The 13,250-nt window shown below is 35.2% G+C and overlaps 1 protein-coding gene across 1 annotated transcript; it reads left to right on the forward strand.

Moving 5' to 3' along the window:
* The first annotated feature begins 5,144 nt into the window (after positions 1-5,144).
* Positions 5,145-8,591, forward strand: LOC117574468 (uncharacterized). The gene is made up of 3 exons (XM_052006922.1): positions 5,145-7,159; positions 7,502-8,030; positions 8,085-8,591. The coding sequence occupies exons 1-3, from the start codon at positions 5,145-5,147 to the stop codon at positions 8,589-8,591; spliced, it is 3,051 nt and encodes a 1,016-aa protein (XP_051862882.1).
* The last annotated feature ends 4,659 nt before the right edge of the window (positions 8,592-13,250 follow it).

Below are 13,250 nucleotides of genomic sequence, written 5' to 3' on the forward strand. Positions count from 1 at the left end.
ACTAAGCCACAAATACTTAAGGTAGGGCATCAACCTATCAAAAGTGAAAGTCATATTCATCAATAGCATTTATACACGCTCTTAGTCCACACACACACACACACTCGCACACCTCGCTGCCATTTGCATTTACAACCGATATACCCGCTTGGTGAGGGTAAAAGGTAATACTTATCATACTGCATTTAAATAACGATCACATGGCAAACCGGCTGCACTTTTACCAAGCCAAACTATTCACTTCACACATATTTGACTAAACGAAATCACACACAAGTTGAGAACTGCACCAAATCCATTTGCATCGTATCGAATTTCGTTACTCGATATTTTGTAGAGCTTATTACAATTCATTAAAAATACTTTGTTGCATTTACAGACAGGAGCAACTTTTTACTGGTTTACTGACATTTGAGAAGTGCTCCAAATTGTATAAAGATAGAAATATAATATACAATTGATTAAGACTCATGTAAAATACTTTGTTGCATTTACAGACAGGAGCAAGTTGTTACTGTTTACACCCGCTGACAGCATTTGTTATGTTTGCACACAGATCAAGTTTGTTTCAAATTTTTGACACGCCCCCGAAAATCAATAAAATCGAATAACAAGCGTAATTTTAAAGGTGTATATAATAATAACGATAGTATTTATGAGTCCTGAAAATTTGATTGCGATCAGATAAAAATTCTGGAAGGTATTAAAGAAATACTTTTGTATGGGCAAAAATGCCTACTTACTAGGGCTCTTAGTTGCTTTGGCTGACCATCTGGTACATTGCGCCGTCTATGGTATATTTTGAATGTTTAGTATTAGTATTTTTTATACCGCAATATTTTGCTTTTATTCAAAATGGGTAGCGAGTATCTCACAGTCGAGCACACTCGACTGTAGCTTTCTAACTTGCTTTGACATTTGAGAAGTGCTCCAAATTGTATAAAGATAGAAATATAATATACAGTTGATTAAGATTCATGTAAAATACTTTGTTGCATTTACAGACAGGAGCAAGTTTTTACTGTTTTTGACACTTGAGAAGTGCTCTAATAAAAGATAACGATACAAATGTAATAATCTTAAATAACAACCCGTTGATTAAAATTCATGGAAAATACTTTGTTGCATTTTTTTGACAGTCCAAACGGTTTCATGTTTTAGAAACTTGCTCCAAATAGTATAATAACATATTTGAAACGCATATAAATTATAATTTAATAATTTATAAAGTTCATTTAAGATCGATATAATATTTTTGACACACAAGTTGAGGACTGCCCCAAATTGTATAATGATTGAAATTTATTTGTGTCGGACGGAAATTGTAATTTACTACTCGATCAAGTTGATTAATATTTATTAAAAATACTTTATTTCCCTTTTAGGTCAGTCACAAGTATTTACTTCTTTTGTTTTTAGATAATCTATCAGTTTGATCAAGAAAACACTTTCAAGAAATTTGCTTAAAATTGTGAAACACATTGAACTTGTAATTAAATAATTTATGGTGTTGCAGACAATAATTTATTACATTTATTACATTTTACAAATAAAAAAAAAACATGTTGAAAACTGCTCCAAATTTTTTAACGATTCAAATAGAATTGCGTCGCATAGAAAATGTAATTAAATAATTTATATAGTTGATTAAGAGTCAATAAAAATAATTGTTGCAAGTATTTACTTCTTTTGCCCCCCGTATGAAACTAATATTAAAATATTTGATCAATTTGATCAAGAAGGCGTTACATGAACATTGCTCCAAATTGTATAACACATTAAATTTGTCACTAAATAATTTATGATGTTGCAGACAATAATTTATTGCATTTAATAAAATAAATGCAAACAAGTTAACGATTCAAATATAATTGCGTCGCCTAAAATAAGCAATTAAATAATTGTCGCAAGTATTTATTTCTTTTGCTCCAATCTGATTTCCAAACATATTTTTGAATATTTTATCTATTTGATCAAGAAAGCGCCTACATGAAAATTGCTCAAAGTTGTATAACACATTAAATTTGTATTTAAATAATTTATGATGTTGCAGACAATAATTTATTGCATTTGTCTGGCATGCGACACTATTTATTACATTTAACTAAATAAATACAAACAAGTTAACGATTCAAATATAATTGCGCCGCATAAAAAATGTAATTGATTAACATTCAATAAAAATAATTGTCGCAAGTTTTTACTTTTTTTGCTCCAATCTGGTTTGTAGCCTATGAAACTTATATTTACATATTTTATCAATTTGATCAAGAAATCGCTTACAAGAAAAAGGCTCCAAATTGTATAACACATTAAATTTGTAATAAAATAATTTATGATGTTGCAGACAATAATTTATTACATATGATAAAATAAATACAAACAAGTTGAAAACGTCGCCAAATTATTTAACTATTCAAATATAATTGCGTCACATAGAAATTGATTAACATTGAATAAACCTAATTGTCGACTTTTATTGCAAGCCGAAACATTTTCCTATCTTTGACAAACTAGTTGAGGAATGCTCAAAATTATATAATAATAAACATTTATTTGCATGGAAATTAAAATTTTATAATTCATATAAATGATTAAGACTCATTGAAAAGACTTTTTTACTGCTTTTGACTAAAATAAATTCACAATTTGAGAACTGCTCCAAATAATAAAATGATTTCAATAAAATTGTATTACATGAGCTTAAAATATTCGTAATTAACAGAGTTGATTAAGTTTCATTAAAAACGCTTTGTCATAACAAACATCTATTCGCATTGAAGTAAAATTTTATAATTCATATAAATGATTAAGACTCATTGAAAAGACTTTCTTGCCAGGCAAATAAATTTACTATTTTTTGACTAAAAGAAATTCACAATTTGAGAACTGCTCCAAATAATAAAATGTTATAAATAAAATTGTATTGTATCAGCTTAAAATATTCATAATTTACAGAGTTGATTAAATTTCATTAAAAACGCTTTGTCACCTTTTAATGTCACACGAAACATTTTACTATCTTTGTCACACCCGTTGAGGAATGCCACAAATTAATTTGCACCATATCGAATTTATTTTTAAATAATCAAGCAATTGCTCCACAATCTGCACCACATTGAATTTATAATTAATAATTAATAGTGGTGTAAAAAATACTTTGTTGCATTCATGACAAGCTACACTGTTATTACGCTCGACAAAATGAAAAACAAGTTGAAAACAGCTCAAACAAGTATACAAGCAAAAAAAAATAAAATAAATTTACATCTCATGTTACATCTCATTCATAATTTTTATTATTTATAGATTGTTAAGTTTCATTTTCCATACTTTGTTGCGCTTTATGACAGTTTTACTTAAGCATAAATTTTAAAGCCGCCCGCTGTTTTTCTTGAAGTTCGTTGCCAAATTCAAAAAAACACGCAATGACACAATTCAAAGTGGTTTAATAAAAATATCCAGTTATGCTCCTTGGACTAGTATTTGGTTGGCAATCCTAAATGATTTGAACGCTTTAGTTATTGCTTTAGAGCTACTGGTTGCTCTTTATGTATCCACTTTTCACTCTGTTTTTCTTCTCAAGTTACTATTTCAACACTTTTAATGTGAAGTGCATAAAATGTTGTTTTTGATTTCTCGAATTCTTCGATGAAGTTTCAACATATACTAAATTATATGTTGATCTTACTGAATGGTAGTTTATAACATACTGTTTTCATTCTATTTTTTATATGATGATGAAAAGATCATTTCTGAATCATTTTCCCTTTTTACTAAGTGATAAGTGATAATTTTAATTAATATGCATTGATAAATTGTAGAAGTGATTTAAAAGAAGTGTGAATAAAAGTTTAAATTTTAATATATGCCAATTTAATATACCACAACAATACTAAAATTATACACCAAAGGCTGCAATTATACTATTACATTCAAAATATACCATAGAGTGCAAAATATACTAAATGAAACTGCCGGGTTTTAGTTGCTTTGCTTGACAATCTAGTATTATATATTTTACTATACTCAATGGTATATTTTGAGGTTAATAGTCAACATTAAAAATATGCCAAATATCGGTATATTAATATATAATTAACTTAATATACCACAAAAATACTAAAAATTAATACCAAAGGCTACATTTATACTACTACATTCAAAATATACCATAGAGTGCAAAATATACTAGATGATACAGTCATGTTTTAGTTGCTTTGCTTGACAATCTAGTATATTTTACTACACTCTACGGTATATTTTGAGGTTAATAGTCAACATTAAAATTAAGCCAAATTTCGGTATATTAATTTGGTACATTTTTAGCATAATACCCTACCGTTTTGCTATTAGCCTTCTTACTTCTTCAGATACATAATTAATAATTATATTCATTAGTTTTCGCGTTATTTCTTTAACTTTTACAGGGTATCTTCTAAGCTGTCACTCTTTGCTGCAGCAGCACACGCACTTGCAATCAATTCAATTACATTTTGGCAAATAGCAAAATAAAGGTATCTCTCAAATCTCGTTCGAGATGTGGCAAAAGATATCCCGCTGAGTACTGAATGTTTCCATGGAGCCCACGAAGCTGTCAAATGTTTTAGATCACTTTTTGTAGCTCACGCAATTTGCATTTTTTTCTAGTTTTCCCCCAAGTCGTTTATTTATTTTCTTAACTTAAAATCTGGTTTAGTTTTCCTCTGCACTGGCTGCCATTTTCCTATAGACCTGGGTGGGGCATTGAATGGAGTTTGTTACGAGCCAAACCAAGATAAAGAGCTATAAATCATTACCGCTGTCGCTTACTTATTTGACAGACTGTATACAAATGCATATATATTTATGGAGCAGCCGACAGTCAGAGAATGAGATTGGCGATAAAAAATAAACCTGTGTCGGCTCTGTAACTAAACAAACACTAAAACAAAAACAGCAATGAAGAATGGTAATAACAAACCTTTGCCGTGGGTCAAGTCATGAATTGAAAATTAGCATAGGTAATTAGATAATAACCACTGTGCCCCCAGGGCTCCCTTGAGACGAAATAGGCAGACGCAAATGCAGACCTTGGTCACTTGACCAGTTGGTCACTTCTCCACTTGAAGCGAGGGCGTGTCTCGCTCTCAGTTGTCGCTCGCATGTCAGCACTTAAGCAACCTCTTCAACGGGTTCCCAGGGCAGCTCTATTGCTAACCTTGGGTGCCACTCTCGTCTCTGCTTTCGGCATCAACCTGATGCAGTTGCCCGAAGAAGACAAGTCACAGGTGGCCTGCACTTTGGCGCTGCTTCGCAAGTACTTCTCGTATAGTGAAGCCATGTCTGGCTCTGTGATGTGTGTCAGCATTCTCTCCTCTAATCGTGAAGTGCAGCAGCGTCTTTTACAAGCGCTCAACGAGCACCCAGATCATCCCTGGACCCTGTTGACCACCAGGGCAGAGGAGAAGCACAAAACTCAAGCGGAGCTCATGGAAATGCACGAGAAGCCGCAGTGTTATTTCCTAATCGTTGGCAATCTGGATGACGAAGACATCGAGGAGACCTTTAACAATTGGAAGCGAATGCTCAACTGGAATCCCTTTGCACAGTTTGTTGTCTTTCTGGCTACGGTGGAGGAGACGGACGAGGAGATGACGGATCTGATGGTCGAATTGATGCTGACATTCATGAACAACAAGCTGTACAATGTGAATGTGATTGGACAGAACGAGGAAACGAGTTTCTTCTTTGCCAAGACGGTATTTCCCTATCATCCGGACAACAATTGTGGCAATCGTGTCATAGCCATCGACATGCTGGATGCATGCAGCTATGAGGGGGATGGAGAGGAAGAGGAGGAGGAGGATGAAGATGAGGAAGAGGAAGGGGCTGAGGAAGGGGCTGAGGAAGAAGCTGAGGAAGGGGCTGAGGAAGGGGCTGAGGAAGGAGCTGAGGAAGGGGCTGAGGAAGGTGCTGAGGAAGGGGTTGAGGAAGAAGCTGAGGAAGAGACTGAGGAAGGGGCTGAGGAAGGGACTGAGGAAGGGACTGAGGAAGGGACTGAGGAAGGGACTGAGGAAGAAGCGAATGGTGATGAGGAGGAAGCAGAGCAGGAGGAAAATACAGGCGAAGAGGAGCCGGAGAAGGAAGAGAATGCTGACGAAGAGACACCTGAGCAGGAGGAGAATGCTCATGGAGATGGGGCGGTACAGGAGGGGAATGTTGATGGAGAGGAGGCGGAAAAGAATGAAAATATTGATGAAGCAGAGACGCAGCAGGACACGAATGTAGAGGAAGAGGAGACTGAGCAGGAAGGGAATATAGAGGAAAATGAGCAGAAGCAGGAGGAAAATGCTGATGGAGGGGAGACGGAGCAGGAAAGTAACGTTGATGAAGAGCCACTTGAGCAAGAAGTGAATGAAATCGAACAACCGGAGCAAGAGGAGAATGCAGGTGCAGAGGAAGGTGACCAGGAGAATAATGTTAACGGAAAAGAGAAGCAGGGGGGAGAAGAGGAGAATGCAGACGAAGAAAATGTAGAAGAAGAGGTAGCGCAGCATGGCGATAATACTGACGAAGTTGAGGAAGGCGAAGACAACGCTACAGGTAATGTGGACTATGCTACATATGGGGAAGGAAACGCTCCTTTTGCTAGGGATGAACTCCCCGACTGGGACTCTGAAAGTGCCAGAGTGACCATAGGAGACGTTGAAATTGAAGAATTCACTCGTGGCCGGTTCGAGGACAAATTCCCTCATGATCTTAGCGGCTGTCCCATCAGAGCTGCCTACCGCGGTCCCTGGGAGCCTTACATCTTCAGCACCAGCAGTCAGAGTGAGGTAGAAGTTGAATCCGTCACCAAGCCGCCATCCGACGCTGAGACGCAGTACGGGGACGAAACCGAAACCGAAGGGACAACAGCAGCCAATGATAGCGATAACAACGCCGATGGTTATTCCGATGGCTATGCTACCAGCTACGATGAGAGCTACAGCGAGGTAGAGGAGTACAACAATGTGGAGAACGTCGATCAGGTGGACGATAATGTGGCCCAGAAGATCACGCTGACTGGACTGGAGTATCAGCTGGTGCAGACGATTGCTCAGCGACTCCACGTGAACATTGACTTCAACATGCAGAGCAGCAATGTGTTTCATCTGTTTCAACAGCTGATTGAAGGGTAAGTGTAATGGGGCGTATACTTAACAGATTAAGATACAATCAATTAGATCACAATGCAAAGTTATGGCTTAAGATATAACAAATAATTTCTCTTTATTTTCATTTTGTTATGAGGTTCAATTTCTTATTTAGGTGAAGGTAAAATTTAAATCTTATATTTTAGATATTTTCACAATGAAAAATTCTTGCTTTATCCTTTTTTGATTTTAGGTATTGAAATAATTGTTTTATAACTTAGTTTTTATACATATGAATTCTCAGATTTAATAACTTCATTTTTGATTATAGATTGATTTTTAATTGCTACGCTTAGTGTAATAAAATGAATTCTACTTGCCAGTCAAATCGATGTTATTGTTGGCGGCATCGATGAAGATCCCAGCATCAGCCAGGTGGTGTCCAGCTCCACATCGTATCTGCAAGATGAGCTCACATGGTGCGTGGCCAGAGCAAAGCGTCACCACAGCTTCTTCAACTTCTTGGCTGGCTTCAAAACTAACTCCTTGCTGCTGCTGCTGCTCTTCATCATCGTCAGCTCTTTGTCTGTGCTTGCGGCTCAAAAGGTTTCCAGGTTTCGCCTCAAGAGTTTGGCAAACTTTCCGACAATTTTCATGCGCATGTTCGGCATCCTCTTGACCCAGGCAATCAATGTGAATGCGCTTTCGTTGCCGCTGGTGTTGCGTCTTCTCCTCGCTCTCGCCTTCTACATGGGTTTCTTCTTCAGCAACACCTATCAGAGCTTCTTGATAAGCACATTAACCACGCCCACAACCCAAACGCAGATCAGTCATCTGCATGAGATCTACGAAAATCGCATGACCATCATGGTGAGCTCTGAGAATGTGCGACACTTGGATAAGGATGGCGAGGTCAGTTACCCAACGAACTATCAAAGTATTTTCCTATTAATTCTCTATGTTTAGACCTTCAAGTATATACGCGAAAAGTTCGAGATCTGCTACAACATCGTGGACTGTCTGAACAACGCTGCAGATAACGAACACATTGCTGTCGCTGTGTCTCGACAACACGCTTTCTACAATGCCAGAATCCAGCGGGACAAACTTTACTGCTTCGATCGTCGTGAATCTCTTTATGTTTATCCCGTGGTCATGTTGCTTCCTCGGAAGTTTCAGTTGCTGCGGCAAATCAATGCGATTATTCAGAATGTCATCGAGTCGGGTCACATGCAGAAATGGTCACGAGACTTGGACATGGTTCGAGTCATACACGAGAAGATCGCTCGTGCTCAGGAGGATGTCTTCAAGTCTTTGACGCTTGCTCAGTTCCATGGCGCCTTTGCTTTTGCCAGCGCTTTGTTGTTGCTCGCCAGCTGCGTCTTTCTTCTGGAATGGTTCGTCTATTGGTTGGTGGTCAAGCGACGATCACGTCTCAAGCCTCTGCGTTGTCTGCATCGTCGCTTGCGCTGAGTCGCCATCGATGCACATTACGCATACGCCCGGTGTTGTCGGTCGCATTGGGAGCAAATAAATTGTAGTATATACTTAAATGCATATGCAATATATGTATTTAGTTTTTCATATTTTCTTGGCACATTATTCAATTTAAAAATACAGAATTGCAATATGCCGTGGAATGCACGGCAGCGTTGCCGTTGCGGCTGCTTGTCATAATCCAAGCAGTTGTCGACGTGCCACAGTGGCCACTCGCTAAGCACAACACTTTAGAATTAATTGGCAGCACTTTGCAATGAATGAATGTAGTGATTACATACTTGAAACTTAACTATTTCTTCAAGTATTTAATATGCTTTGAACTAAAAATGAACACATAAATAATTATTATTTATTTCTTTAGAATTTTAAGATTCTTTTCACCACAAATTATTTCTAAAACATTAGTTTTATAAATACAGTTTTAATTTAAAATATTTCTTGAGATATTCATTATTGCTTGAATCACAAATATATTGCTTTTATAATAAATTTTGTAAAATTTTACAATTTTCTTACATATTTAATATACTTTGAACCAATAAATATTTATTATTTATTTCTTTAAACATTTAAGATTCTTTTCACCACAAATTGGTTCTAAAATATTACCTTGTTAAACTACAATATTTATTAAAAATGTTATTATTAACTGAACCCCAAATCGACTATAAATTATTACGTATATTATTACTTCTTTCAATTGAACTATATCTTCAAATAGTTAAGATTGTTTCAACTATTTTAGGTCATTAAAGTATTACACTTATAATTACTTAAATATTTAAGATTCTTTGAACCAAATATAGACACTACAACATTACTTTCATAATTAATTTAATAAACTTATAAATTTCTAGAAATATTTATACTTTTGAACTACAAAACGAGTATAAATTATTACTTTATAATTACTTCTTTCAACTTAACTATTTCTTGGTGTGTTAAAGATAGTTTAAACTATTTTTGGTCACTAAAATAATGCACTTATAAATGCTTAAATATTTAAGATTGTTACGCTCATAATTACTTAAATACTTAAAATTGTTGGAGCCAAAAAATATACACTAAAACATTGCTTTCATAATTCATTTATTAAACTTATAAATTTCTTTAAGTATTCAACATTGTTTGGTCTACAAATCGACTCTCAAATATTTATAGCCATACCAAATATAGTGCTCGATTTAATTGGTAAGCAATTATTTGCGTTTCCGCACACCTTGCCCCACTGTGCCCGTGCAGACGTCGCTGCCGTCGCCACCTTCCGTTGGCCATTTGCTGGTGCATCCTTAAAAGGTGCTGGCCTACTGCGCTGGCTGGCTAGCTGGCTGGCTGGCCGGCTGGCCCCTGTACACAAGAATATATGTATATGAATCTACAACAGATAGATATATGAATGTATATTTTCACAATTTTTATAAAAACATATTTTTAGATTTACACATTTGTTGTGGTATCATCAAATTGGCATATTTTTGTTGTTGCTGGCCAACACAATTCAATCAGCTGCTCGCTGTTTTTTTTTCTACTTCTTCTGGGGCGCAAACGAAACGATCTGCTTGACTGAATGGAATTTTCATTGAATATTACGCGAATTGATTTTTAGACTGAAACAAATATATATAGAGTCGCTTATATGTAACTCGAATACCAACTACAACTTTGCCAAAGGGCCTTGAAAGAACGAGTTCCGTTTTAAATGAATTAATTGCGTAAATTCCTGGTTGTCAGTGAACCAATTAAGGCTCTCTAGTTGATTGAGTATAAGTACCCCAAGTAATTAACAAATAATTCTTATAGTAATTACAACTTGAACGAGTAAAAGATACCCTACAAAAATACTATGAAGATTAGTTTGAAGTAGTATAATATTTCTGAATATTTTGAATTAGTTTTTTTAAATAAATGTTAGTTGGTTAGTACTTTTACTTCTAAAAAAGCTTTTAAGGATATAACAATTAGAGGTGGAGAACTATCGATAGTCTGCGCCATCGATAGTGCTTGATAGTTTCCATAAACTATCGACTATCGACTTGTCGATATTCCAGTAAAAGAAAATAATTTAATTAGTTTTTGAAGTAATCCATATTTATTTAAAATATGAGAGTATAAAATTGGTTTTTCAATCTTTATGTGAAAATAATGAATAATAATTATTTGAATAGAATGATTTTTTATTTTTTAGGTGTATCTTAACTGCTATTTATATATTTATTTCAACCAATAATTTTGTACACCTATTTGAAATTATTTGTCCCGCTTTGCTGAAGACCCTCTCCGACTCTACGGAGGTTGCGGGTATACAAAGATATTTAAAAAATATCGACCACTATCGACGATAGCGATTAACCACTATCGAGAGTGCGCATCGCTATCGAGAGCGTGTCGATAGTGGCCAACCATCGATAGTCCCGATAGTACCATCGATAGTTCTCCACTTCTAATAACAATGTTTGATAATATAGTAAATTACCTACATAAATTAGCCTTCTACATGCTTGAACTCGACTTGGAGATGCCCTTCAATTCAATGTACAAATAAATATGCAAGCAATTAAACTTGGAAATACAATAAAATGACATTGCATGCATTAAGGAATACTTTTAAATAATTAACGAACTTCAAAGTAAATCAATAATCAGTAAAGTAAATCACCTTCCACACATACTGTAGGGTATTCCACAGTCCTAAATACCCTGCCTAGTATTTGCACCTGAGTTATCTGGCCAAACATATAGCATTCTATACATGCGATATACAATTGAAAAATCTGCGCTTAAAAATAGATTTCCATTCGTATTCATCGAGTCACAACTAAAGAATCTTATGCGCAAAAAAAAAACGTGAGAGCGCACGATAAATATTTTGTTGTTGTTTATTGCCTTCTTTTGTAAACAACAAACACTTATTTTTCATTTTTGTTTTTTTGTTATTCTTTGCGAGTTAATAAAATATTAAATTAGATGCAAGTAAAACAGGTGCAATGTTCTCTCTTGATTTCCTGGCCGTATTTACATAATAATAATTGATGGCTACTTGCGCGATCTATTCACAATTTTCGACCTATTATAATGATGGTGTTTCGTCACCCCTCCCCCTCCCTCCCCCTCCCTTCTCCCACCCATTTCACCCACCTCTGCAAACTACACCCACATCGTACACACAAGTATGTTGCGCGTATTTTCGATATTTAATTTTGTATTTTTTGTTTTCAAAAATTCTTTTTTCTAATTGCGAGTGCGCTCTCTGCTGAGAGTGTTCCATCCATCCCCATGTATGGATTGGACCAACGTGCAAATGTTGATTAAAAATTCGACAAAACAAAAAAAACATACACACACAAACATATCCACACACAAACTTAGACAATCGCACACACACGGCGAATGACGCCTACGACGCCTCCACGGAGGATCCGACGCTCGACAAAAAAAAAAGAAGAAAGATAAAGCAAACACAAACTGAGAAATACGTTAATTGGAATGCCGACTAGAAAAGGCACTTTCTATGGATATGTTCTTTAAAGAAATTGATGCTTGAAACATTCGGCTTTGATAAATTTAAGTATGGATACGTTTTCTGATAAGATAGAAAGATAAGCTGCTTGATGTAAACGATCTGAGGAAAATATATATATTATATATAGATACGCTTCAATTTATGTATGCGATCTCACAAAATGAGATTATAATATGCATATAGTATGTAGACAGAGCCAAAATTTCTTTATAAACCCTAAGGAAAAGCTTAAAAATTGGCAATAGAATTAATTCCCAAATAGTTCAAGGTTCCCAATGAGAAAAAGCTTAAAAATTGACAATAGAATTAATTCTTAATTAGTTCAGGATTCCCAATAAAACTACCAAAAATATTTTACTAAATTCAAGAAATATAAAAGTCTATAGACACACCTAGACCTAAACATGCAAAGTATTAAGCGAATTAATCTCTAAAAGGCTCTATAAATTTATCCATAAATTTATCATTCAATTTCAGAGGAAAGTCTTTTAAAAAATATACAAAAGAATGGCACAAAAAACTGCTGAATTAATATAATGGTAATTCTTTTGCTGCCTATTAACAATTAAAGTAATTTAAGCATAAATATAACTATAAACTAAAACAATTGTAATTCTTCTTTTTTAAAGTCACTATTTATTCAGCCTTTTTGTAGAACAACACCTTGTTCTATTTAACGACAATAGGTCACATTTGTCCAAACTTGTTTTGAATGCCCTTTGTGCAGGGTATAGAATAATATTTGTGTGTTTGAGCAATTTTTGTTTACCCTGCGCTCAGCTCGCCTTCGCTGACGCCGACGTCGACGTCGACAGCGTGTTGTGGCCCCTCTCGGAAATTATGAAAAAAAGCAAAACAAAAACAAAAAAAGAAAGAATTATTTTTAAAAGATATTCAAAAATTTCCCCTTTAAGCGAAATGTGCATCCATGTGCTGCATATGTCTGTTCTCTGCGCCTGTCGCTGTCTCTATCTCTATCGGATGTATCTGTATCTGTATCTGTGGATGTATCTTTGCATGTGGATGTATCTGTATCTCATGTGTAGTTGTGGAAAATCTGTTCGACTGAGGGTCGCACAAATGGTATAAATATTAGCTCATTACAATCCAGC

Source organism: Drosophila albomicans, chromosome 2R, assembly GCF_009650485.2.
Source record: "Drosophila albomicans strain 15112-1751.03 chromosome 2R, ASM965048v2, whole genome shotgun sequence".
Lineage (NCBI taxonomy): Eukaryota > Metazoa > Arthropoda > Insecta > Diptera > Drosophilidae > Drosophila > Drosophila albomicans.